General features: G+C 46.8%; 1 protein-coding gene across 3 annotated transcripts in view; it reads left to right on the top strand.

Annotated features, from left to right (window-relative positions):
* Positions 1 to 27655, top strand: part of TSPAN12 (tetraspanin 12) — a 212440-nt gene extending 184785 nt beyond the window's left edge. For all 3 annotated transcript variants that reach the window (XM_078680422.1, XM_078680439.1, XM_078680430.1), the window contains 2 exons: positions 13980 to 14123; positions 25923 to 27655. In XM_078680422.1, coding sequence (XP_078536548.1) covers positions 13980 to 14123; positions 25923 to 26147 — 369 coding nt within the window. In that variant the 3' untranslated portion in view covers positions 26148 to 27655. The remainder of the gene's footprint in view (positions 1 to 13979; positions 14124 to 25922) is intronic.
* Positions 27656 to 27865: the final 210 nt, after the last annotated feature.

Here is a 27865-nt window from a genome sequence, read left to right as displayed (position 1 = left end):
ATACATGAGCTTGCAGTTTGCGATAACTCCTTATAATACCCAGTCGGGTTTTTACGAGGATCAGGCAGTGTCTGTTTGAGTGCTAAGACATCGGATCTTTTCCAGGGGACATGTACCCATACACGCTGGAAATGAGGCAGAATCGGTGGATTCGCATTCGCATCACCTTTCCTCCAAACCGGAGGAACCTCTCTCATGGGGTACTGTCTCACTCTTTTGCCGCCTGATACATCGTCTTCGTTACATGATCTAGAGACGTTTCCCTTACTCCTATAAGAGAGCAATAACTCTATCGCTTTCTCAACATCTGCACCTATAATCATACCTTCATAGAACTTAAAGCGTGTACGCCATAGTTCGTTCATTGTGTATGTGGGATCATTTGTCTTCACATCTTCGCCCAGATATACACACATTTCTTCGAATACGTATCTCTGAGTGGGTGCGTTCCATTGACGGAAAACTTCGATAACAGACTGAACATCATATCTAACAGTATCCGTAATCCATTTACGGGCTAGTTCATTCAGCACTTTTCTTTCCTCGTAATCAGGCAGTTGACTACGTAACTGTCTATGTTCTGTTTTAGGGGTCGTTTTAGGCGACCCGAAGAAAGGTGAAAGCAGACCAGTGACTGTACCTGTCACTCTTTGTCTAATAGAAGGAGAAGCTTGCGGAGGGGCAAACGCATCAGAAAAACAGGCTGAGGCAAAGAAGAAGTAGAGGCAATAGTAGAGGAAGTTGAAGTAGTAGCAGACGTAGTATCATAGACAATAGCTGGAGCTGTAGGCAAAGTCGTAGAAGTAGATGGAGTATGTAGCAAAGATGGCGGCCTTTGAGAAGGCTGCGCCGGAGAAGTAGGAACCAGCTGAAGAGTAGCTGGCGTGTGTGCAAGAGCTGTGTTTCGTGCGCCGGGGCGTGGTATAGAAAAACGCTTTGGCGTTGTAGTAGCGTCTAACGCATACGGTGGAGGTGAGCTTAATAAGTGGGACATTAATGGATCTTTCTCGGATCTCTCCTCTTGACCTTGACCCTTATTTGGTAACATCGGGTAGCATTTATCTACTGCTAGTTTCTTGCTCCTAAGCATTTGTTCGCTTTCTTGCTCCTCCTCGTTATCCCTGTATGCAACGGCAGCTTGCACCATTGACATACCTCTTTTATTCTTTTTTGCTAATTTTATTTCTTTCTGTTTGGCTTCTTTGCGCCATAAGCGGAAAGAGTCAAACATCGCCGGCCGGGCTTTTCTCTTGAATATTTTGACCTCTAGGTTATCTAATATTTCTGAGTCGAAAGTACCATATTGGGGCCATTTTAAAACACCATCCTTGCGGGTGTATTTTATCCACACTTCATTATATGTGATAGGACCTACGCCGTGCTTTACATAGAGCTCGTATGTTGGAGTTCCAATCGGAGGAACCGGACAGGAATCCTCTAATCGGGAGTCCTTACTATAACCAAGACAAAACAAGTTTCCAAGTCTGCTAAAACCAGGCATCTTTGCTCACTAGTCTAGCTTCAAACTTCAAAGGATTATCTGTTACGATATTTCTCGTGAATACACAAGTCCTTCGGCTTTGGGGCTTGCAAGTACCAAATCAAAGCGTATCTCAAGGATACCAAAAACTAAGGACAAACTAAGGACTGGGAGACGCTCCACTTATACTTAACTGAAGTATTTGAAGATCGGTGACGTCGCTAGAAGACTCGTTTATCGTTTCGCTCTACCAAGGATCACTGGGTCCAAAACAAGGCGATAGTCAGGGCAGCAGTCCTTCGTAGCCGTCGGGACGCGGGGAACCTCGCAGCAAAGACCTTCGGAACCACGTCGACATACAGGGGTCGCTGAAGTGGCTGGCCGTCCTCCGGAATTTTCACACGAAGCTCATCACGAACATCTGGCTTGGACCGTCGCCGCTTGACACCGCCCCGAGTTGGGCGCCAACTGAGGTGCCGGGTTTTTAAGAACCCGGTGGTGTCAGGGGATAACACCCGAAGACCTCTGAGTTCCCCCTTGTTTCGGACCACAGAAACACGGAGTCTTCTAGTCGCAGTCAGAGATCAAGTTTTATTGATAGCTACCAAGTAACAGGTGTCCTAGAAGCACGACAAGCACGGGTCATGTGTTCTCAGGAGACTGTTCGTTTTTACAGAACCAGCCTTCTCCTTATATACAAAAATAATAGCTGCAAGCAAGAATTCTTGAGTTTATGATATGGCTATATACATATTTCTACAATAATACAAAAGAGCGAAGTCATGTAGGCAAGCCCGTATTTTAGATGTCCAATTCATGATAGATTACCTAGCCAGGCCCGGAATTCCCATCAGATATCGGTGAAGCTCCAATAAAAGAAGGCACCTCCTAGTCATAAAACTGGCCATAAACAGGGAGCGTGGACAGGTGTGTATGTGTGTAGAAAACATGATCTGTATGTGGTGAATGGTTTGTGGTATGTTGTGCATTGATGCTATTGTGTTTGGCCACTGGGTGAGGAGCTGCCTAAACAGGTTTGGCTGGAGGCAAGGGAGTCAGTTGGGACAGGTCAGGGGGAAGTCAGGGAAGGTGGACGTGTCCTTTTAGATCAAGCTCGACCTTTAATTGACTTATCATGAGGGCAAGACACAAGATGGATACCGTTTACAAAATGGAGTCTGGGGGGTCGGGACGGAAACTACGATTCAGGGGTGTTAGCATGCCTCGATCATGACGCAAATGCATAGGAATGATGTCCTAATCATTATCGGTTCGTCGACACCAAATTCGTCATGGTACGTTGATGTTTCGGGACACGAGTATTGGACCTCGATACCGGGACAACGGTAGGATCCAGAATTTCAGAACCACATGTGCCACCACCACCTGTATGGGCCAGGGAGGGGGGAGCACCTTTGGAAGGAGCAGGCCACGGACTGTTGCTGCTAGCATAGGCCCCTGGCTGGTGCAGGCCTTCCCCATGCAGCGTCCTGTGGTCCAGCACGTCAGCCACTGGAGTTGGGCACTCAGATAGTAGGCTTTTAAGGATGGAGCCCCCAGTCCTCGCTTGTCTATGGGTAGTTGTAGCTTTGTGAGAGCAACTCTGCGTTGTCTGTTGCCCCATATAAGGGTGCTGAGAAGGGTGTCCAGTGGTGGGACTACTGGCAAGTTTGTGAAATAATATAGGACACGGGGCAGTTTTTAGGGCTCGGACTCCTTCCCAGTGAAACTGGGAGGAGTTTCGAGAACTAATGTTAAAGGAGAAAAAAAAGAAGAAGTATCTCCTAGGGCCTTGGAGAGAGAAATTCCAGACATTCCTTAGCGTTTTCTGTCATCTGGTCAGTGATTCGTCTTCCTTGTGTTTTCGTTTTAATAGGCTTGAAGTGATAGGGTAAATGTAGTTTTGTTCCGCCATTTTGAGGCATATTTCGTGCGTGCTCGCGCAAAGAAGTACATAAATTGTAATTAGGAGCTGTCAGGGTGCCTCCGTTAGTGAATGCAGATGGCCTGGCGCGTTCACAATTCTGCAGCGCTCAGCGCGCAGCTTCCTTGTTAGGTCCCGGAAGCACTTTTTTTTCTGGATATTTTTGTTTTGGATCCATTTCACGGCAGTGAGCCTGGGAAGGGTGCCTGCCGCCGCCTCGCCTCACAGTACCGGGCGCACGGGGAGGAGCGCGCAATCACCGCCGTCGCTGCTGGAAGCTGGCCCCCCTCCCGCTGCCTGAGGGCCCCCCCTCTCCGGCCGGAATGCAGGCGCGGACCCTGAGCAGGACTGCAATGTTTCATCCCAGCTTCTGGCGTTTCAGTGAAACTTCATAAAGCAAAGTCCATTGGTAGTGACTCGTGTGTGCACACGTCACGCATGTGTGGTTTGGCGCTGCTGTGCTGTGTGTACCGGCCTCGTTCCCCTGCACACTGCGCGTCCGCGACACTTCACGCCGGAGCGGCCCTCCCGTGACCCCCGGGGCGCCCAGAAACCTGGGGCGTTTCGGTGCAGTTCACAGGTGCAGTTGCACCGATCTGTTGTGCACAGGAGCACGCGTTCCTGTTCAAAGCCGGTGAGAGGAAATGCGCGCCCTTCAAATGCACAGAACTCCCCTGGCACACTTTAGGGGGGTGCGCCCATACGGTGCAGGTGGTCGTAGGTTAAAGCCGCATGTGCAGAGCTGTGCGTGCACCCCGGGACACAGCTGGGCCTGTGCCCCAAGGCACCTGGTGCTGGACAGCCCAGGGAGGCCCCCGGGTGTGCACAGAGGTCACAGTTCACCAGGAGCAGAGGCCCCGTGTCTCACCTCTTCTGACTGTGCACTAACTGCACAGATACGCGGCGGTGGCACTGGTCGCACGAGCCAGCATAGCGCCTTCATCCTCGGCGCAGCATCACCTTCCAAGGACCGTGTAACGCGCATTGCGCTGTGCACCGCCGGGCGCGCGCACCCCCTGGCGCACCATCCCCAATGGTCAGCTTGCGCACAGGCCCAATTTTAGGATTTCGCAGTGGGTCATCTCGGGCCTTATTTACAAGGCTCTTGCGCCGCTGGTCCGTCATTTTACCCATATTAACAGTGAGGCACCGGCGGCGCAAGGGACTTGTAAATAAGCCCCCTCACGTTTTTCATCCTTTGGCTGCGCACTTTTTATAAAGCTGTTACTGTGAATGGAGCGAAACACCCTGAGCTAGGCGCACCTTCATCGTTGTGCAGAGAACGCTGCTACAGGTGTGCAAATGGAGGTGTGCACGCACATTAGTGCACACGTAAAGGCTTCAGGGTGCCACGGGGGGCTTCCTCGCGTTTGGTGGCACCCGCCACGAGCATCGGCCGTGGGGCACCCTTTCACCCCCCTCAGTGCCCCTCGTCCCGTGCGCATAAAGCACGGTTACTCCTACGTATCCGGCCCGTGCTCTGCTCCGCGCGCTTCGGGCCTGTGGTGCTCACGAGGGAAGGCGAGCGGCCTATTTATCCGGCCGGCGCTCCTCGTCCGGACAGTGACACGTGCACGAGAGCGTCATTTAAGCAGTTGACAGGAGTGTAGGGTATGAGATAAGATAACAACACAGGAAGGGTCCGCGTATCCAGAGGGATGAGGGCCGGTGACAGACAGACAGACGTACAGATAAACGGTTGTCAGTCACCCACCTGTCCAACGCCCTCTTAGCCTCTTTATTCACCAGATCAAAGGCGTGCGAGGGAAGCGCCGGCCACATGCAGGCGATGCCAGCGGGTCATTAATGTGCCAGTTGCCGAGACAAGATTATGACACTCTTCCTTACATGACTAAAGGTAGACAGGCTGTAGACAGGCGCAGATTAGCACACACACCCCTCTCCGCCCTCCCGGGTCCCGGGTCCCCCCTGCCCTGGTTTGACGTAAATCTGATTTTCCCAGCGCGAGTTAGCGCCCAGCGTCGTAGTTGCTTCTGACAGGCACAGCCGATCAGTGTGAATTCCCTTCTGAAACATTTCTTTTGGTAAGGTTTTTTTAGAGCTTTATATAGCGCGCACTAGCCCCGAGGCATCGGGTATCAGAGCGCTTTACATAGCACCGTTTTCGTTACAGACACATTCATTTTTGAGAGGTGCGGGGAGATGACCTGATCTGCCCAGAATCACAGGACGTAGAGCGTCTCTGCCGAGACTCCAACCAGTCCCCCAGCTTCGAGGTCCGCCGCTCTGGCCACAAGGCTACACCCTCTCCCCTAAAATTGTTTAAAATACTTTTTTCCTTTAATTTATTTTAATGTGGGTGATGTGTGAGAGCTTATTACAGATATTCTGCAGAGTCATGTGTTTATGTTTAATGCAACCTCCGTAAAAAAGTTTTATTTATATCAAAATAGGACATGATGTGTGAGAAATGGGAGGGGCTCGCTCAGATTATTTGCAGTAATATTAGTGGGCCGCTGCTGGGTCACATTATCCAAGAATATTCGATGTAAACACATTTATAATCTGGACGTGGGACTGTGCACTGTCAGTGGCCTGGCCAAAGAGGGCATGAAAGAGATGAAATTGGATCATAAATTCAAAGCTGTTCCAAAAAGCGGCCCCCAAGATGCGTTTGGCCCAGAGCCCCCAAAATCCTTTGATGTCCCTGAACCGAGGCCTCTCCCATCAAACTCCCTGCAGCTGTGATCTCATATGGGGTCAAACACAGATACTGCAAGCGAGAAGGGAGCCTCGAACACACCAGCGATGTGATGGCCGCATCCTGGTCTGTCCAAGAGCACACAGCGAGAGAGTCCCAGGTGCGTTTTAAAGAACGAAAAATGCATTGTACATTTTTTAACCTTCCGCCACCACATGAAGTGTAAAAATTGAGAAATTATAAAAGAGAAGAGCAACCTAGAGCCAGACTTTTTAAACTGAATCTCACTTTGAATCGAAAAAAATATATATTAACCGCAGTGTTTGAGTGGAATTAAAAAGTAAATACATCCTTCGCACACTCAAGAACATAACATGCAGCGCCGCAGCTGAGAATATTTTAAGCCACACAAGTCTAACCCCCATGAATAGAGCAGTGTGCATAAACACCGTTTATTTTGGCAAGAATAAGACCAAAGCGAAGTTCTCTAGTTTATTAGAATATTTCAAGTTGGTTTTATGCCTAAATTTGACTTTCAGTCTACATCAAAATGTCCTCTAACATGCATCACAGTCGTTACATTTCACTGCAATGGGCCATAACATTGTCAAATAAACTAATGCAATGTTATTGTTTTTAAAGACTGGAAAGAATATTACATTGTTTGAAGTGAACATTTTAATAAAAGTATTTTAACGAGAAATAATACTTAGGCATTTTCCTTGACATACTAATCCACAGTGCATGTGTGCACAGCCGTAGTGAGTAGAGTAGTGAGTAGAGTAGTGAGTAGAGTAGTGATTGGAGTAGTGAGTAGTGTAGTGAGTAGTGAGTGCAGAGTAGTGAGTAGTGAGTGCAGAGTAGTGAGTAGTGAGTGCAGAGTAGTGAGTAGTGAGTAGAGTAGTGAGTAGAGTAGTGAGTAGAGTGGTGAGATCACTGGCAGTACACACCACATGAACACACTCCACAACACATAGCAACAATACATTGGCATTTATAATGCCATTAGCTCAAACTCAAATAAATCCGAGCCCGATTGCATTTCTAATGCTTGTTTCTAAGGCGATCTTGCCTATGGGGGCCAATAGCAAGGTCTGCCAAAAGCGCATGTGTGCCCTGACTCCCGCTAGAGCCTTGTGGAAGTTCCAGTCAAAAAAGGTGTGTGGTGGTATGATGGAGGCAAACCCCAGGGTATCAGGCTGTCTGGGAGTGCTAGTGTAGATAAAAGTCCCCAAGCCGCAACTCGTGCGGCTGCCTCTCCGGACACAGAGGGTAGACTGCCAATTTAGCCCAATTAATGCAGACGCCTGCTGCTGAGTCATATTCTGTAAGGTGACCTGAATGGACGACAGGTTGCTATTATGTCCAGCAGATACAGGAGCACATCATCCACATAAAGTGATACCAAATGGCTCCTGTCATGAGCGGGATGCCCCACACCCGGTCCTCCTCATGCAGACGTATGGCCAACTGCTTCATTACGAGCGCAAAGAGCAGTGGGCAGAGCAGACACTCCTGTTGCGTCCCACAGCCAGCCGGGAAGGTAGCTGGTATGTATCGACGTAGACCGATCCGGAATATGGGCTTGGAGTATAGGAGCCAGGTGTATGCTAAGAGTTTTAGCCCTATGCCCATGCGAGTGAGGACCTCGAAGAAGTATTGCCACAGCAGGGTGTAAAATGCAAACTCCAAGTCTAGGATGAAGCTGGCTGCTCATGGGAATCGACAACTGACCTGGTCCTGCAAATGGAAAAGGCGCTGGATATTTTGGGAGGTGCTGCGCCCCCCTGCACAAAGCCATTTTGTTCACTAAGGACTAGTTCTGGGAGTATTTGGGCATATCTGTCAGCTAAGATTTTGCCTAGGATTTTATAATCTGCCCTGAGGATAGCGATGGGCCTACAGGAAGTCAGTTGCTTTGGGTCTCCGGCTTGAAGAGAGGAACTAAGAGGGACTCCTAAAGGGAGTGTGGAAGTTCCCCAGATTTCAATGCGGCCTCATACATTTCTGCTTGGCGTGGTGCCAGGCTAGAAGAAAAGGTATGGTAGTATTCTAGGGGAAGACCGGCTCAACCCAGCGTTTTATTGCGGGCGAGTTTCTCGGATGCCTCTTTGACATCCGCAGGGGTTATTGCGGCATCAAGAAGGGGGCCTGTTGGCAACCGAGATCTGCGGGAGGGTGTTGTTGGCTAGGAACACCTCAGGTTGGCAAACTTCGACTCCCGGTGGTTCACGGTACAAGAGAGAATAGTATTTTTGAAAAGCCTGTAGGATGCCGTTTTGCATGCGAGCAATGGTGCCAAAATGTGTTGCCACTTCAGTGATAGCGGTACAAAAGGGGGTGGTGATGGACGGAGCATCCGAACCAATCATACACTCACACCCAGTCAAAAGATCTGGGTTGAATCCATCACCGTTCTTTGATAGGGCACGCACACTTTTCCTGTCGGACCAACCAAGCTAATAGTCTGCCAAACTTGTCCCCCTCACTATGGACCCGAGCGCGTACACAGTGAAATTGTACCGGCAAAGGCGCTTGAGAAGGGCAGAATGTGTAGTCTTTGCTGCCGTCAATCGCGAAGCAAATACTGGGTTGGTGTCTGCTGCCTTGCCCAATGTGGCGAAATCATCCCGCAGCTGCTGTGATGTCTATCTCTACGGTTCTGCTGGCTCCCACTATAGTTTTAATACAAATGCCCCTTGTCACAACCTTGAAGGCGTCCCACTCCAGCATGCGGGTGGAGGCGGTGAGTCCTCTGCTCATCGCGAAACACTGGATCCTCTTAACAATCACGTGGGAGTCTCCAGGTGGGGGTGGGTGGATGCGGCCGTCCATCTGAGGTCTAGAATGCATGCATCGTGGTCTGATAGGGCACACCCCAAATAGTCAGAATGTCAAAAAGACGGGACTATGGATGTGGGGCATAGAAACAGATCTAGCCATACTTGAAGATCGTGAAGTATTGAGTGGAATGAGTAAAGCCGAGCCGCGGGATTCTGCGACCTCCAAAGTGCATCGTCTGCTCAAATGTAGGGGAGTGGGGGAGGTGAGATCTGTCCAAGTGGGGATCAAGGACACAATTGTAGTTTCCTCCCAAGACCAGGGAAGGTTTATTCTTTGGGCTAGTGTGATATAGAGAGCATCCCAAAAGGAACCCTACTCCGTTTTGGGGTCATAGATACTCCCTAGGAGAAGAGCCCTGCCATCCAGTCAACCCCCAAGAAGCACATAACGGCCTTCCATGTCCAGCGCCACATTGGTTTACTGGAAAGGGACCCTGGGATGGACCCATATCAGTGCACCTTGGGAAAAGGCAGAATGGGTGATGACGTAGATGGGACCCCTCCAGTACCTGTGCAGTCATTCCAGCTCCCACTCTATTATGTGCGGTCTCCTGCAGCTTGAAATATAAGTACATTGCATAGCATACCCTGAAAGTTCAGGGTACGGCAGCAGATATCAGTTAGGGGGGCCATAAATGTGGTGGTGCTGCGGTCGGCACAGGAGGGGAGGGGCTGTGGGTAGGGGGCCCACCTCAGGGCTTCACCAAGCCGACTGTAGTGAAGTTTTGAGGGATTCAATCCACCGGTGTGAGCAGGGGGAGGGGGACACTAGGACATCTTGAGTAGAATTCCAACTTTGTGAGCCTACCACATCGGGTGGTACGACCAAACTAAGCATAACCAGTAAGCCCTAGCGTTACTTGGGGGTGTGGCTGGGTGCTGCAGTGGAATAAGGCAGCCAAGTTGCCCTGCAGATACAAAACTGACTTTGTTCACATCGGGGGAGGCGTGGATGGTAAGCGTAGCTTCCCTTGGGCGCGGGGAGTGCCCTAAGTCTAGTGAGAGATGCTTGACAAGTTGCTATGTGCTGGGAAAGGGAGGGGCTTAGCAGTTGCGTACTGAGGGCAGATGTGTACGGGTCATAGTGCTTGCCATATCAGCTACTGTGTGTGGCTCTCTGCTGCCTTTGTTCATACAAACCACTCCTCGCCGGGTTGCCCCTTCGGAGGTTGTGAAGTTCCATTGGTCAAAACAGGTTGTCCGCTGTCTGCGAAGTTACCTGAGGGAGAGTCTGAGTCCCCTTGGGATTCGTCAGAGTGAGGAGAGTCGTCTTCAGACATGAAGAGGTATGGGCCTTTCTCGTTATCTGTGATGGTGACAGCGGCTTTCAGGTCAGCAGCAGCCTGCATGTCTCTTCTGCGATCCGCAATGATCTGCTCAAGGTTAAGAGAGCCAGTCGATGATCCTTGGGATGCCATCCTTGCCCGTGGTGTACCCCATCGCCGGCCACGTGATTTGGGAGGGATCGGGGGTAGACCGGTCTCTGGGACTGGCAGAGTCTCAGTGGTGTTGGTCCGCCTAGTCCCAGGCAGTCTTTGGGTTTGTAAAGAAGAAGGTGGTATCTCCGGAGATTACCTTGAGTCAGGCAGGAAACAATGGAGAATACTGAACATTAAGCTGGCGGAGGTGGCGTTTGACCTCCAGGAAGGAGGATCGCTGCCGTTTGACAGCCCTTGTATAGTCTGGTATGAGCATTAGTGCATTATCGTCTTGTCCTCCACTCTAAGCAGGCCCGCCTGCGTGGCCGCCCAGAGGATTGAGTCATGGTCTTTAACATGCAGCAGTTTGGCCAGCTTGGGGCTGGTGGGTGTGCCTGATAGGGGACACTGGGCTCTCGCGTGGGTGAAGAAGGGGGTGAGATCTAACGATTGGGCGAAGGACTTGAACCAAGACTCTAGGTAAGTCAGATGACCTTGAATCTCAATCCCTTCCGGGAGTCCCAAAATGCAAATGTTGCGCCAATGGGAGCGGTCCTCCAAGTCTTCGGCTCTGTCCCCTAGCTGCTGCATAGTTGTTTATAGCTCTTGAATTGCGTTTGATTGCCTGTCACCCGGGGCTGGAGGTTTGACAGTGTTTTTTTTACCGGCTGAGACCATGTTCATGAGCTTACGCTGATCATCACGCAAGAAACCAATCTCCGCTGTCAGGGAGGCCAATATTGCCTCCCTAGAGGCCAGATAGTGTTCTATTGCCGCCAGTACCTTGTCCAGTTAACTGATGTGGAGAAGGGTGGCGTATTGTCCAGTTGTAGGAAGTCTGGGATCATGGTAAGCATGGTTGCTGGTGTGGTCGCTGTGTGTTTTAGTGGAGCGAAGCCTACCCATCGCATAGGCCGGCCTGCAGTCAGCGGTGGCTGCGCAGTTGAGGGTTGAAATGATAAATACTGCTGCTAGTGCAGGGGCACTTGTGTCTGGGCGGATGTGTGTCAGGGGGCTGCCACCACCTCTGGTCGCTAGGTGTTGCAGGCCCATGAGGTGCCCTCCGCCGCTGCCTGGGCACACAAGGGGAGTGGCCTGCTGGTCCCCGTGCTGTCACAAAGGGGGCCCGGTGATGTGCCCGGACGAGAGGGGAGTTCTTCTGTGGAGTATTGTAGCTGCCGCCCACCATGGGGTGTGTGTACCAAGCAAGGTCCAACCAGCGAGAGTCAGCATGCACCTCGGTAGTGACGCCGTAGTGCCACGACCCAATGTCAGACTAAGCGGGCTGGTTCAGGTGTCTCCTAGTGGGGGTCCCCAGGTCGTCCCAGTATTGTCTGCGGTTGGTACTGTCTGTGGCAGCCACGGCCCTCCGCAGGTCCAGCTGACCCCTGATGTAGTAGACTGTACGTAGTGTGTGCAGGGGTCCTCAGGGATGTGCTTGCAGTTAGCTGGTGGGGATCAGCACACGCTCTGATGGTGGCGACGGTGTGCCGCTGCCAGGCTTTGGCGATTTGGGCTGTAGGTGACCGGGTACCGCTGCAGGACAAACCTTGAGCTCCGTGACCACGCCAGCTGTCGAGAGTCCTAGTGGTGGACGCCGCCCCCTGAAGATCTGAGGGGCCCACGGTACACTGGGCCAGATGTAGAATGTCATATAAAGTACCAGTGGGTCCCAGAATCCTCCACTCCTGGGTCGATTCTCGGTACCAACCATCACAGGCACACACTGGAGAGCCTCCGAGGATAGGAGGGAGCAGGCCTCCTCCCACGCACCTCAGCTACGGTGCCAATGCGGGGGAGTAGCTTTGGGGCCCTTTAACACCAGAGGCCCGGTGTTTGGTGCTGCAATCAACGTTGCTGAGCTAGTCCATGTGGGGGTGGGAGGGGCCGAAAGTCGTGGGCCAGCAGAAGTGAGCCCATCAGACCCTCCGACAATAGCGAAGCCCTGGGCCTGATGTCGGTGGAGGCAGGTCTGGCCCGACACCCGCTGCGATCCTCGTTGATTACAGAGCAGGCCGTGTGAGGGTATAGGGAGCCTCCTCAACCCCGGTATCTCCGCCCCTGCCCCGTGCCTTATGTCCCACAAGGTTGTACAGCTATGGCCACTAGGAGCCTTTCCAAGCCAGTTCTCAAATTTCTGTCAGCTCACTGCATCATCTGGCTGGCCTTCCCTGCAGCCTGTGGGCCTCCCCGATGCTGCAACTGGCTCATGGGTTGTGTACGATTAGGCAGGCCGGTGGACGGAGCTCTAAAGGGTCATGTCTGCCATCTTGGCTGGTTCGGCCACAGGTCGTTTTGGCTCACCGCGATTTTTCTTTGGCAATCCCTTTACGATGGCTATGCTGGAGGTATCTGGCATTCTTCTGGCTGCCTCTGGTACAGTCTTCTCCAACGAGTAGCTTCTGATTAGTGGTAGCTCTCCACTTACCTGTGAGCAGCTTCCCGGTATGCAGCCCAGCCTGCTAAATGTATAAGCTCTTGCTTGGTTGAAATAATATATGTATACCAACAATAAAGAGTGTGTATTCAAGAGGAAAATCTGTGTATTTTCAGAACCCATCATGTACAAAATATGTTTAAAGATAATGAATGATGAATCATGCAGCATGAGGAGACTTGTTTATAATGTTATTACCTTGGTGCCAGGGTTATTGCAGCTGTGGCTGTTACGTATTCTCCTTGTAGAGAAATTCCAAATTGACAAAGACTTCTTCACATTACTGATGGCCCCGGTCAAGCTCACACCCACGGATTGCGTTGTTGTGGATCATGGATGACGCCGAATACACTCGACATAAACAGAGACTGATTGGCCTAGGCTGCTCGCTTGCAAAAAGAAAGATCGCCTTCTATTGGTTAATTAGGACTACGCCATTTATCTTTGAATGGTTTGCTGCAATTTTGAATCCTTTTATACTGCTGTATTTCGTGAAAAGTGGGCGCCATGTATACGTGTAATACTAGTGATATATGCTTTTGAACTGACATTTATAATTGGTTAAAAGATCCTTTTAATGTCACACCCAGAAATTGGGTGGAGCAGTATTCCAGGATGCAAAATTATCCACCGACTAAAAGTATTTCAACGTTGAATGTGGAAATACTATGGAAATTAGTATTATTGCATTGATTTGGGTGGGTAATTGTCCAATTCCAAGCTGTTTTTTCGGAGACAGATGTACCATATTTTACTTTGCAGATGTGTCACCGGAAACATCCAGTGTATTACCAAAGGCACTAGTTCTGCATGCGGTGTTACTTTAAATCAGAATTCCTGATTCAGCTAAGAATAGGATTTTCTGTCCGAATTGGGAATTCCAAAGGTCTAATCAGGGCTTAAGAGGAAATTTCCATGAAAAAGTCCAGATCGCCTGCATGTGGTGTGGACAGCACCTGTGCCTTTTTTACGTTTCTCACTTGTGTTACATGATAGTAGGATGGTTTCTACAGGTGACAGCAGATTGTCTGCAGGCTCATCAGGTTGCATGTAATTGTTGACTCTTATTTAGCCTGTTTCTCGCCCGGTGGGTAGTAGAACGTGGCCAGTAACCCGATGCATGGTGTATTTCATGGAAATTCAGATGGGGAGCCATCACAATGATACTTCATCAGATACATAATATGTTCATTAACTCTAGCATTTGATTTGCAGTTCAAGTGCTGTGGAGTGGTGTACTTGACGGACTGGCTGGAAGTGACAGAGATGGAGTGGCCTCCTGATTCCTGCTGTGTCAAAGAATTCCCAGGATGCTCAAAACAAGCGCACAGTGGAGATTTGAGTGACCTGCACCAAGAGGTAAGGTGCAAACTAAGTATCACTAGGCGAAGGGCCACAGGTCTCACTTAAGGCATCTCTTCATGTCTGATGAATTGTATTAGAGCCACTTAGGATATTCTATGAAATTGCAGTCTCATAAAAACATAAAGAATACGGGTCCAGATTTATAAAGATATAAAATTGTTGATCCTATTGATAATGAATGCACACAAATTGGTTCCTCTTATTTAATGATATAAAGTGAAAATTGGCAGAATTATTCCTTTTAACTTTGTATTAAATGTAAGAGTCCCTCCTCACCAGATTCAGCAGCCCACTTCCTTAAAACTGTTTATGTTGCATGTATTTTCCTAGCTCGACATAAAGCCATTTTCCATTTGTTAGTACAGAACACTATGGGCCTGATTACAATGTCGGTCGGAAAGCCTCTAACATTTGGTCGGATGCTCTCAGACCGACATGGTAGGTTTAAACTCCAACTGATGTATTACAATGATGGCGGTCGGAGTTTAAACTGGCTGGGAGATCCGACTCGGTTCCGACAGGCTCAAGGAGCCCGTCAGCCAGTCGGAAAGGCTTCATAATCCCTTAGGGACAGCGCTTCCGCAGTTGGGATTATGATGGCACTTTCCAACTGCAGTTCCATGTCAGCATTTCCGAGATGGAACTGCTGTCAGAAAGTGCCTTTGGGGGCTCCCAGCGGCCCCTCCCCCCCTGGCCCTCTGCTGTGGCCCAGGGGGGCACTCATGGTGCCCCCCTTCAAATGCATGCCTGCCACACCGTGCAGAGATGTTTCAAAACTTCAATTTTTTAATGGGAGCTTGTGTTGCAGGCAGTTTCAGCCAGCCGCACAAGCTCCCATTGAACAATGGAAGTATGCGACTGCACCAGGTACGGTTGCATCCTAATTGCGGTGTCGGAACCGCCGACCTGGGGTCAATCGGTTCCACATCTGCGGCGATGTCTGTCAGAGGCAACTCTGTCCGACAGCGTAATCAGGCCCTAAATATGTGTTGCTCTACACAAGATGTACAAGAAGCAGTTAAAACGGTAAAGCACCGGGCAAATTAAAATATACATTTAAGCATTAAAACTCTGGGGGGTGAATCTTGGTCATCAAAGATGGCAACTGCTTTCTCCTCAGTTCCGGACCAGCACCTTTGTAATTTGGCAAATGTTTGCACAACAGGCAACCTATTGTGTCACATTTTTCAAGGGCACTTAGCTGATCCATTTGTACTGTGAGGAAGCTCTGCTGTTTGTGTTCCTGATTGTACGTGCCCTGACCAGCCTCCAAAAAAGTAATTGTTTACACCGCAGATGTTAGGCTGGCCCTGTTAGGGGGACCACAGTGCCCAGGAGTAAAAGTGAGTTGTGGTTGTGAGCAGATTTGGAGGGGCCTGCGATGATGTATGGGACCCACCACTAGAACAAGTGGCACGAGGGGAGCAGTCCCAGAAGACAGTCAGCCTCGGTAGCAGGATTGGAGCCCATGGTGGCTACTGAAATGTACCTTCCTCATGATAGCCTTGGAACGAAAGACAGGAAATCAGACTCCTGTCCACAGCACTGAGCCAGGCACAGTAGTGGATTCCGATAAACTGAAACACTAGGGCTTTGGCAGACTAGGTCACGGTTTGGCATGGTCCTTGAGACTCATGTCTACTGCTTTTGTTTTGTGAATGATCATCATTTCACTGCTACTGAACAACATTGGGTATTTAAAGGGGAATATCTGACAGGAAGGGGAGACTGGAAAAGGCCTCGTATACCTGCAGCAAGCACTCCCAAACACACCTCACGGAAGAGCACACAGATTATCGGATTGGGCCCTGCCTTTGTTGGCATTTGTAGTATAGGTGTGCCGCGCTCCGCTGCAATCATGTGGTGAGGCGGAGACTTTGGCTTCCTACCCCATCATTTGCTTAGGAAACACATGGGGAGGACAACCTCAGTTGGAAGCACTGGAGCTTCTCCGAGATGGCCTAACGTTAGCTCTCAGTGCTGTGAAGCAGCAAGGAGCATGAAACGCTTTGGCATTGTAGCCCACCCTACCTGAAGGTGACCACGGGTGCAAGGAAGCACTGCATGCACCATTACTGATAAAAGACACACTGTTCCTGATGATACTTACCAGAGAGCCTGCTACTGCCAAAGGCCCATGCCCACTCTGATATCCACATACTTTAAGCCATAACAATAGTTACAAATTTCCCTTCCTTTTGGAGAGCAAAAATCGAAAAACACCAACCAGCAGCTAGCCCACAGCAGAAGGAAGAATTTCGAAAGAGGAAGACATGATCCAGGACATTCAGCGCAAAGTTATTCCCCTCTCCATCCCCCGAATCCCATTGTCCTTCATTGCCTACCTCCTCAACCACATAGACCGGTATGCAATCATGCAAGCAGCCTGGCATTAAGGTAAGCTTTTCCACAATTCCCCCGTAATTGAGACACCCTTCCCCTCTCTGTCTTGATAGGAGATCAATATTCAGAATGATTACATTGCCAAGGATGCTCTATACAGTAGAAAGTGTCAGCCAGCTTTTTCAGTAGAATGGGTGCACTAGCTTGAAAATTCTTGCAAGCAACCAAACAACCCAGAACATCCTTTGTTAAGATCATGAAGATGGTCTAAGACGGAGGCGTGAACATTGCTGCAGTGCATCTTTATTAATGGGCAGCCCAACTTTTCACCATTAACAATTGGCACTTAAGCAAACATGACGATGTAGCACACAGGCTGGAACTAGGTTAATTTGGAATGGTTGTACGACGTTACAACGCATGCTTTTACCACGCATGCCTACACATCGCAGTTTTTACAACGCATGCTGTTACAACGCATAGCGTTAAGGGGTGCTGGATAGTGAATAGTTTAATTTACTATTCCAACTCCAGTCCCCGTGGATAGTAGGGAAGATGTTGGATAGTAAATTAAATCTATTCCCTATCCTAGAGCGCCCCCCAGCGCTATGCGTTGTAATAACATGCGTTGTAACAGTTGCGTCGTAAAGGCACTGCGTGGTAAAAGTTGCGTAGTAAAGGATGTTTCCCATTTGGAATGACTAGCACACTTAGGGGCATATTATCAAGAAATTGCTATAAATTTCGCAAAGCACCCTCAGCGCTGTTTTACTTATCGGCGGCTATCGCTGGATTCCATCGCCGAGTTAGCACATTATCATCAATGCATATCTCGAAGGCGATAAAAAATCCAGAGATAGCGGCGAAATGCGTGAATATCGCTGGAAATCCAGCGATAAAACCTCAGCGATAGGGAAATCCTTGATAATACACCATGGTGGACTTAGCTTGACAATCCACCTCCCATTGACGAGATGGCCGAGTCAGATTTTATTTGAGGTGTTAAAATCCGGCGAAAACCGCGGTTAGCGGGACTTTTTTCATCACTCCGCGGTTGCGGGCCACTATGTAAATACCAAAATGTTGTGTTACCGACCGTTCTCATGTTGTTTCAGGATGGCACGCCTGCTTTGCATCTCATTAGCGATGTATATCGCTAAGATGCGTAGCGCTACAAACTGCTAACATGCGCTAATGCATGTTAGTGCCGCCTTGTTAATAGGGCGATGAGAATATCGCCGCTTTGGCGGCAAAAAGTGCTGCTAATGCGGCAATACTGCCCTTGATAATATGCCCCTTAGTCTTCACTGCAGTGCTCCAGTCCTTAACTCACTTCCCTCGGTTATAAAGGTCACACTACTTGCACGGCATAAAGCCCTGAAATATATCAGCTGGGGCTCACACAGATATATCCCCGCCGCTGCCCCCTCACCATACCCCCCATCTATGGGGAGATTGGCGTGTCCATTCAGCAAATTTAAAGGGCTATAGGCATTACATCGGGATCTCCAAACTGGGTGACATTTGGGATGGGAGCCACATAAAAATCATTTGATAACTTAAAGGCAGAATTCACACTAATGAATTCCACTTTTTCTGGTACTTATGGCTACAGCATGCTTTGGAGCCTTATTAGGATAAGTTAGTGGCACTCTCAGAATGTAATCCACTGGAAGCAAAGCTGGTGCTGGAAGCAATGAGGAAAAAGAGGCATATCCCATATATACCACTCCTTACTAGCCAGTGCCCTACTTTGACAGACTTCCGCTCAAGCTGGGCAGGAGATGTGGGTACCATAAATGATGACGACTGGCGCAAGGCTAAGAGGGAGCACTGCAAACTTGCCGCCTTTCTCGGCCCCACTCCCAAAACCTCCCGCCTTCAGATGCCAAGGAAATAGGCAACTTGGAAGGTCTTGGTCTAGCGTGGCAGGCATCACTATAGGCATGCAGAATACTCAGATGGATTCTGTGGTGGCTTTGGTGGGTCTTGAGAGATGCCTAAACACCTTAATAGGAATGACTACAAGAGGATAGTGTGATTCTTTTGAAACTGCCTCAAATGCCCATTTGCCCATTATTATACTATGTGCCTAATATAAGATAAATTGCCTAAACGCTTTATCTGCTTTTAACGTTGAAAACTCAATTAAAACACTCGGGATAAAAAGCCTGAGAAATCCCCCAACGTCATCAGGTTCAGTGTTGCCCTCCCATGATCTCTGTGACACCCTAGTACACCTTTAAATATATTAACATAGAAGAGAAGAAACATACCAAAGAACTTAGATTTTTGATAACATTTCTTTGTTTTTCATTTATTGACATTAATTTCTAGGGAATGAGAACTTGTGAATTAGAGTTCTAAAGTGCAAACATATCACTCAGATAATTAAAAGTAGTGGCTCATCTGGTGCCATGCCTACCTGTACTTTCAACATTCCCACACCCTAATAATGGTTTAAATAAAGTAACTAGCTTCTATTTTAGTGTCCGCTGTATACATCTGTGGCTGTCTGATGGCAAAGCTGACGAGTTCTATGCTCCAGAGCCAAGGCGCATCACGGACGTTTGCATTATGCATTCAAAACCGTGATGTTTCAGGTGTGCTGTAGTCCCTTTCTGCTTCACAATTTCAAATACTTGGAATAATTGTGCCTCCCTGTGCCTCTTTGGTGTATCACAAGCAAACCAGATTCTAGGACTGTGCCCGATGCTTGTTTTGTACCTGCTGTGAAAGTGATTAGAACATGTGAGCCTGACATGAGGTGCCACTGGAATGATCTGTAACTGAGGTCTTGCGCCCGTGCAAAGCCATTAGGTTTCCTTCCTCCTTACAAATATGTCTGTGCAACCAAGGGCTGTACACATTCATCTGTAGGATTTTTCATTTAGATTGTGTGTAGTGTGATCTTCATTCTATTCAAGGGTGCTAAAGAACTTTCCATTTTTGGGAAGCATATCTTACATTTCAGGAAAAATATAAGGCAGGCAGAAAGAGGCATATCTCTGACCACAATAGCAGATATAGAAGACGTAATTCATAGCGGCCCAGATTTAGACAGTATACAACAACCCTGTGTTCATGTGGGAGCGTGAGATGCATATTGGTCAAGCTTGTTTGTGGGTGCACTCAAAACATTTTCTTATGCAAAAGTTTTAATTGTGCCCTTATTTGTTTTTGTGCATCTTGCACAACGTAGTGAGCTACATTTTAGCAGATCTCTTCAGCAGATCTTCAGCTACAGGCATCTTCAGGTTGTGAAGTATGGTTTACTTATTGCTAGCATTGTGAGCTCCATGTAGTGTAGGGAACTGCAGTTCACACCATTGACTCCAAGGTCTGTAGTAGACGGACTATCGCAGGTGGCTTTAAAAGCTGCTCATGTGGGATAATCCTCAACTGCACAACTTTAGTGGACAGACCGAGGTTCTCTCATGCACTTCATGGCTTTCGTGATGTACAGACATGAAGCTTTTGATGCATTGCTTAGCATAATTTTTTCATTACACCGTAAAGTTTAGATCAGCATAAGCTTTCTATTCAGTCACCTGTGATGAATTTAGTCCCTGATTTACTAAGCGTGGGCAATATGCAAAGTTGCTGTGCTGCATCCCATGAAGTGTAGAGTGCAGAAGTGTGCCATATCTACAACAAAATGGGACAGTTCTGGTCTCTCCATGCACTGGTGAACTTTGCACCCTGGCGCCAATGCAAGCATCTCTGCTACATAGTGCAAGCTGCCTGTTTTGTGGTCTGCATAGTTTTGGCACAGGAAGAGTTCCATTCCTGCACAAACAAAAATGTGCTTTACAGCTGTTTCCTCTATGTATGTGTTCTGCAGATGAAAAAGAAAGAAATAAAGTTATATCTCCTCATTACCCCAGCTTGAGATAGGCATAGGATTTTGGCATTAATCCATGTCTACGAGTCTTTGTAACTATGGATTTGCTTCAAAATCCATGGGTGGATGCACAGATTTAGGGGTGGATTCATGGGAACATCTTTGCAACACACATGGGTTCAAAGTAACTTAAGGTGGCGCATTGCACTGTGTTGCATTGCTTTTTGTCATAAACCAGTGCAAATCACCATTTGCATTCGTTTGTATATCCTAAACAGGAGTTAGCGTCAGGTCTGCGTTAAAAAAGCAATAAAAATCTAACCTTTGTAAATCTAGGTTTTAGGATTTAGAAACTCTATTCCAAATTTAATAACATGTTACACAGGGTTTGCCTCACAAAAGTGACACAAACTAGCACAAAGTGTTCTATTAGGTTTGAGGAAAGTAGCTGTAAAGTAACGTGCAGTAGTGCTATGCGCTGCTTTGCATCCTAGGGGCTGTTTCTATGCAACTATCCGTGGGTTTTCAAACAAATCCCTATCCACTAACGTTGGTAGGCGGGGATTTGTGTCACAAAATTATGTCTCCTCATGGCAGTTATAAAATTGGAGAAAGGTTTTCTTTTTTTCCAAACCTTTCCAACCTTGCATGTGTCATTTACTCTACAGGACCCATACAAACTTGTAAAACTAACGGCGGTTCCTGTCAGTGTATTAAACGTTTGACAGATGGTACTCTCAAAGTGACAGTTATCGTCTGTCAAACCTTTATCATTTTTTTTTTATCAAGATCAAAATGCCAAAATCATTTTATTTTTGAAAAAACAAAAAAAATGACCCTCCCCGCCCAAATCAAGAGGGTTTCCTCCTATGGTGTGGGGAGGGGTCACAGTTGAAGGAGTAGGTGAGACATGTAGCAGTCTCCATGGCTGACATACTTAAGGTCTATGCATCTCTAAATTAGGTACACGCAATGGCGGATGGGGACATTTCAAAATGGTGGGGCATAAAAGTTTGGGATGAGGGTTACGTCGCAAGTGAGCCCAACCCACTTAAGGGGGCCTTGGGGCGTGGGGGGTCGTCCCTCTGTGACAAGTTTGAATGAAGAATGGGCAAATGCTGCATTTTAAAGCAAATTTGGGAAAGCATGAAGGTAAATATCACGTCTAGCTATTTTTTGCTTGGTATCCTACCTCCATCACTTGGGCACGATGTGTGACCTTCTTCATTAGTTCCATTAACTGCACATGTTGGAAGCACTTAGAAAACCGTATAATCGCATTCTCCCACAGTATCATATTTGAATAAATGTCCACCTACCACATTTGGTTATTTTTACAACTAACACTAGGTGAGGAATAAATACAGCTCTGACTGGAGCCAAAGCCCACGTTGTGTATATTTTAAAGAATTTGTAACAATAGGTGCTGTTCCAGCCAAATATAAAATGTTAACTCCTCCACCAGTCGTTATGTTATGTAAAAAAAATTGTAGAGCGCGCTTACACCCAGCGGTTTCTTGGCGCTACTCGGCATAGACGGAACAGAAAGGATAAATGGAAAAATGGGCAGCAAGGAAAAGAAAAGAAAGCCAAAAGGAAACCTAATTGTGAGCCTTACGAAACAAGTGAGTTTTCAGGAGAGACCTGAACTGGGTGTAGGAGGAAGTAAGCCTAAACTCTAACGGGAGCACGTTCCAAAAAGAAGGAGCAAGGAACGAGAATCGAAGCCCACCATGCTTCTTGCGTTTAAAGGTGGGAGTTTTAAGCAAAGCGAGATGGGAGGATCGAAGGTTGCAGGAAGGGATGTAGTGACAGAGGGAGGAAGAAATGAAGGCAGGGCCTTAAAAACAATACAGCCCAGTTTAAAATTACAGCGCTCAGCCACGGGGAGCCAATGTAAGGACTTTAGCAAAGGGTGAACATGTTGATGCCTGGGCTGATGAAAGATCGTGTCTACAAAGCAGGAGCCCTAAATGTTGTCCACACCCTTAACCAGTGCTTGAAATGTAAACATTGAAGTGCAAGTACTCTGCACCAGAATACCTGCTTGTTTCTGAGAAGTGCAGGTACTCTCCAATTAAAAGTATTACGTCTCTCTTGAGAGGTGCCGGTACTCTTCCTTTCAAAATAAAAAAAGTGCCGGTACTCTGTACCGGGCAGAAAAGACCCATTTAAAGCACTGCCCTTAACAAACTCCTTCAAACGTGTACACCTTATCAGTCTAGCAGCCACCTATTTTTACAGCCATTTTTACAGTTCCCCAAAGTATTCCTCTTATTTTGCGACTGAAAGTGAGTTTGAGGCCAGTTATTTCCCTGCGCCTCTGCTAGGTCTGGTGGCATCAAGCCTGCACACAAGACGCACGACGAAGACGTAAGCATGCAGGCCTTGACAGATAAATAACTGGGCTTCTCGGCGCACTACGAACTCTCCCTTTTCAGCTCGAACATCCATGTATGAGGAAGTAATAATCGATCACGGCAGGAATCATGCTGCTGTCATTCCATTTCTACCTAAAGTGCATTATAGATAAACACATGCTGATGCGATAAATAAAGCATTTCTAAAACAGTGTGTGCTTTCACGAAGACTGTTCCTTAGGCTCTGTCTGTGGGTAGCTACCATTCCGCCATACACCTGGTCAGCTGTAGAAATGTAAAAGAAAAAACATTTGATTATTTTTGTGTAAAATAGTAACGGCAGTTACTATTAGCCTGAGGACTGACATTTCCAGTAGAACAGAATCGGGATGTTGTGATGAAGGGAGAGTTGATATATTTCATATAGAGGCATTCTTTTATAGATGTCAATTATGCGTAGTATCATGTATTATGACGTGTCCTTCCCTTTGCTCTGTCATCCTGTTTCGCAAAACTGTGGGTGGTTATGAACCAGCTTGTAAAGCATGCTGTCAATCTTTTTTTTTTTTGTTTTACAATTTAATATAGGGCAAACTCGCCCATAGGCATTGGGGCACCAGTTACCTTACACGAGGTCAGATGTATTTTTAGGCACAGGGAGATTAAGTTATTTGCCCAGAAGCACAGGATGCCGAACTGATGCTGGGACTCGAACCTGGTTCCCCAATCCCAAAGTTGCAGCTCTCGCCATCACGCTGCAGTCTCTCATTTAAACTTTAATGTTTTCTTTTTAATATTGTTCATAAGCAAACCGAACTTCCTTCTTCTAGCTACATATATGGATCCCATGAACATTTATAGTACACGTATGGGAATATATCATGGTTCCTATGGATTCAGTGGGTAGATTACATTGTATTGACCCTTGTGCAGAAACGTAAATGGGCCCCCTGACTGCACAAGCGCCTCCACCCACACCCCCACTCTGAAACGCAGACCTACTGGGAGAGGGAAAGGCAGCTGCAAGCCATTTATTTTACCTTTGAAATCCTAGTTAAGTGATGTTGTGAAGCATTGAGAAGTGCAGAAACCTCACATATTTAAATTCTTTGTTCCAAGAGTAGTGATGTGATTCTGGCAGCCAAGTGCCCATCTACGAAATCAGTGGGTGCTGGGAAATGTTTGTGGCTTGGACAGCAGCCATCTGATTGATCCGCTGCAGGCTAAGTTGTCTGAAGTGTTATTTTTTGTCATTGGTCCAGCAAGGATTTTTATTGAGAAGTGTTAAGGTTATTAGACAGCTCTTACGGCTCTTTTGAGTCTGCAGTGTCTGTCTTCTATGTTTAAATCACCTGTTGTGATGACTTTTCTAAAATGTTTAGAGCATATGTTTCAGCCAAAGCCCTTTGTGATGTCACAGTGAGACTTGAATTTGTTTCTCCCTTTTCCAATGTGTATCCTATATGAGCCAATGCTCAGCTGTCCACTGCGTTTCTTGACCGTGTGATGGTCTTTTTGGTCACGATCATGTCAGCCAGTTGTTAGACAGCTGCAGACCCGCTCAGTCTACCCGCCTTACACAATATCCCTTCCAGACTGACAGGTGTTGAGAACTCGAGCTGCATTTCTGCCAAGGATGGTAACATCTTCCATGTCGGTTAGGCTGTCAGCCGTTTGATTTGTTTTGCTTAAGAGGTGGCGAGACTCCATTGTTTGGACCCTAAGAGAGCCCTTAGTTTCTCACTGTGCCGAGGACCATCAGGTAGACAATCAGCTCTTTGTAGGCTACTCTGGGGTAAAGAAGGGCAAGACAATGCCGAAAAGAACCATCTCTAGGTAAGTCCTCTGCATAAAAACCTGCTAAGTGCTACCTAAGAAGCAGCAACCTGAAATATTAAGGGCTCCTTCTGCTCGAGCCGAGGTTGCTACTACTGCGTTAGCATGCGGAGTGCCTGTCCTTGATATCTGCCAGGCTGCGGAGGGGCATCAGTGCGCATGTTTAGAAAGCACTATTGCCTTGACAACCAGGTCCATCAGTATATGTATTTTGCCCGTTCAGTCCTGCAGGGCTTTTTGGTCTGAGCCATTCCTTAGCTCCACCACCTTGGATTACAATATTATCATATGCATCAGTTCTGGCAAGGGGGGGGGGGTTCGATTTGATTATGCAAAAACTGCTGAGATCAATGGGTCAGGTATAGATTGAACATCTGAGTCTTTAGGAGGGGTCAAAACAAAAGGAGGGAACGGTCCATTCTATTATACACAGGCAGGAAGCTCCTGAAGGTGGAAGTGCTCCAGAGAAAAAATATTGTAAAGCATGAGAGGTTCGAAATAAAGGTGTTTCCAATAGAAAGTTTTCACAATTTCCTCAAACCGCCTGGTGTTTTAAGAAGATTGGTCAAGTAGAATGGTGCTTTGAATCGATTGCTTTGAAGGCTAAACATCCCAGCTTGAATATTGATTCTGGCCTTTACTGGGAGTCAGTGTAGATGCACTAGTTGGGGGGAGATGTGATTGACGTATCCATCAGAAGAACACATGACCTACCCTCATTAACGGTCTTGGTGGATACTCTAACTAACTGCAGATTCCTCACTTGATCTTCCCTGTTCTGTGGAATGGACTTTTTTCAATCTAAAAAGGATCCCAACCTAAAGATCTGCACACTGGTCAAGCCAGTTTGCCAATGGGCTCTGCATTTGAGGTGGTGTACAAGCCTTAAAAAGCAACTAACCTCAGTACACCTCCTTGTCACTACTCCACATAGTGGTGCGCAGGAGTACTGGCTTTTGTTGTCTGGATCCAGTCTGTCACCGGGGGGATTATTCACTTGTTGGGAAATCTGTGGTTAGAAACAGTGTCCTCCAGAATAACCATTGAATAAGGTAAGTAACTTGTCCTTTGGCCAATTTTAAGATAGATGGTTATAAAACGTCGGCTGTTTTCCATTGTTTTTTTTAAAACCCTACAACCGCATTAAAATATGCCTTTATTGCTTTATTGCCACTTCAGATGTGCCTTTTACAAACAAAATTCTGCCAACCCTTAAAAAGAAGTTGTAGTTGAGAAGGTGTATTATACTAATAATTCACCTTCCTGTGCTCAACCAAGGGTTTATGCCTGAATAGTAAAAGCTGCTGCTTTTCTGCATGGTTTTGTATCAATTTATGATCTTTTCAGTGCACGCTTGAGACTTTTGGATGCATATAAAGTAAACGTTTTGTATATGATTTTTTCCTCTAGGGTTGTGGTCGGAAAATGTACAGCTTCTTGCGAGGAACAAAGCAGTTAAAAGTGTTACAAGTTCTGGGAATCTCGATTGGAGTGACACAGATTTTAGCAATGATACTTACACTTACACTATTGTGGGCTCTATATTATGACAGGAAAGATCCTGTAGCAGAGAAATTGAAACCCTTGGATAATGACTCTGGACAGCAGCTATCTTGCTGCGGAAACCCAGCCTGATGAGTTTCAAACTCAAGCCCACCACTACTTGGTAATGGAAAAATTGAAGGTTTGGGCATTCGCATCATGCATTGTTTCCAAAATGTTGCATGCCAGTGACAATTGGATTTCCCAAATAGCAGAAATAGTTCAATTACGTTGTGAATAACCATATGTACAGGGCATTACATTCAACTTTTACAACACAACCTTAAAACTGTTATTCAGTGCAAAAGGCTGTTTTTTGAAAATATATTTTAATTTATATAACTTAATCCAGATTATAGCACATTAAGAGAGTGTACATATATTAAATGAAAGCACAATTAAATACTTTTTGTAGAAACCAGAAGTGTAGGGTAAAGTGCAGGTTTGGCGCAAAACCTTTTACACATGTTTAGGACAACAGTGCATTAAATTGTTTAACACTCAGGCTAAATATACTCCCACTTTGGCATATTGATTTTAAAACGAAGGATTCACCTATAGGATCCATTTTCTTTGTGCTACTGAGATGCCTTATTTTCTCTGGGATGTATTTGTCTGTAGACCTGTCTGATGTATGTATTGTTGCATCTAACATAATTATAAATGAGAAATGTTTTCCAGAAAATAGGAGCGTTATGCCGTCAGTTGCTTTGACAGAATGATTATGTTAATACTGAATTCACTTCTCTTACTTCTCACTTGTTTTTCTTTACACATTGGAGGCTGACGTTTCTTTGATAGTTTACATATTTTTACGGTTCTTCTTAAGTAAATTGCTGTCTACTCTTCTTAGGTAAGTTATATAATGCAGAACTAGTTCCAATCAACATTTTTCTTGAAGCTGTGGCATTGCATAAGATGGTGTGTGAATTTCAGGTGAGACCACATTACAGAAATCACAGTGTCTTGAAAGGAACGGGCGGGGGTGCTAGTGGCGATATGTAAGAGGGACACTACTAAAGAGCCTATCATACAATTGTTTTTCAAGTGTGTTGCACTTGGAAAATCAAGATGCCAATGTTGAGACTAACCCGAGGACTTCAGGTTTCAAGGTGGACACCATGGCCATTAGCCTACATGGCTTCCCATACTATTTATTGGCAATTAAGAACTAATCATGATACTCCATGAGAGGCATGTTTTAAATTTTTACATTGTGTGGCTTTAGCAAATAGGGCTGAATTGATTGTAATGGTGTGGAATTATGCTTGTGAGTTTGGGGCATTGGATGCATGCGATTGTGCACCTATTGGTGCATGGACTGTGATCCTGTTCTGTATATCAGTCAATATTGGCTTCCTGAGTTACTTCTCTCAATCAGCTATCTTGAAAAAGCCTTAATCAAATAGTGGTTCAGCAGCCATTTGCACCCAAGGAAATTTGAATTCTTGCAAGAACAGTGTTATACTATGTGTTTTTGTCTACCTAAACAGTAATAATTGCGATGTTAATACTTTATTGTTTGCCTTAAAAGTGTACAAAATAAAGTATTTATTATTTTGCTATACACTTTTAATATCATGAATAAACTTTGAAACCTCTTGCAGGATGTTGAGTCGTGTTCGGATGGAAAACATCCTGTTTACAGTAAGCAGGTTCAGATCCGGTTGCACCAAGGTGCTTATAAGTTTGGTAGTTGGAAACATTATGAAACTGGTGAGAAAATGTGGCGAACTTGTATTGGCTGATAAACTTCTGCCATAGATTAACTGGGTAGCTCAAAGTATTAGTATCCCAGAACAGATATGGAT

Source organism: Lissotriton helveticus, chromosome 1_1, assembly GCF_964261635.1.
Source record: "Lissotriton helveticus chromosome 1_1, aLisHel1.1, whole genome shotgun sequence".
Lineage (NCBI taxonomy): Eukaryota > Metazoa > Chordata > Amphibia > Caudata > Salamandridae > Lissotriton > Lissotriton helveticus.
The sequence above is the reverse complement of the archived record's forward strand: the minus strand, read 5'-3'. Positions and strand labels throughout refer to the sequence as shown.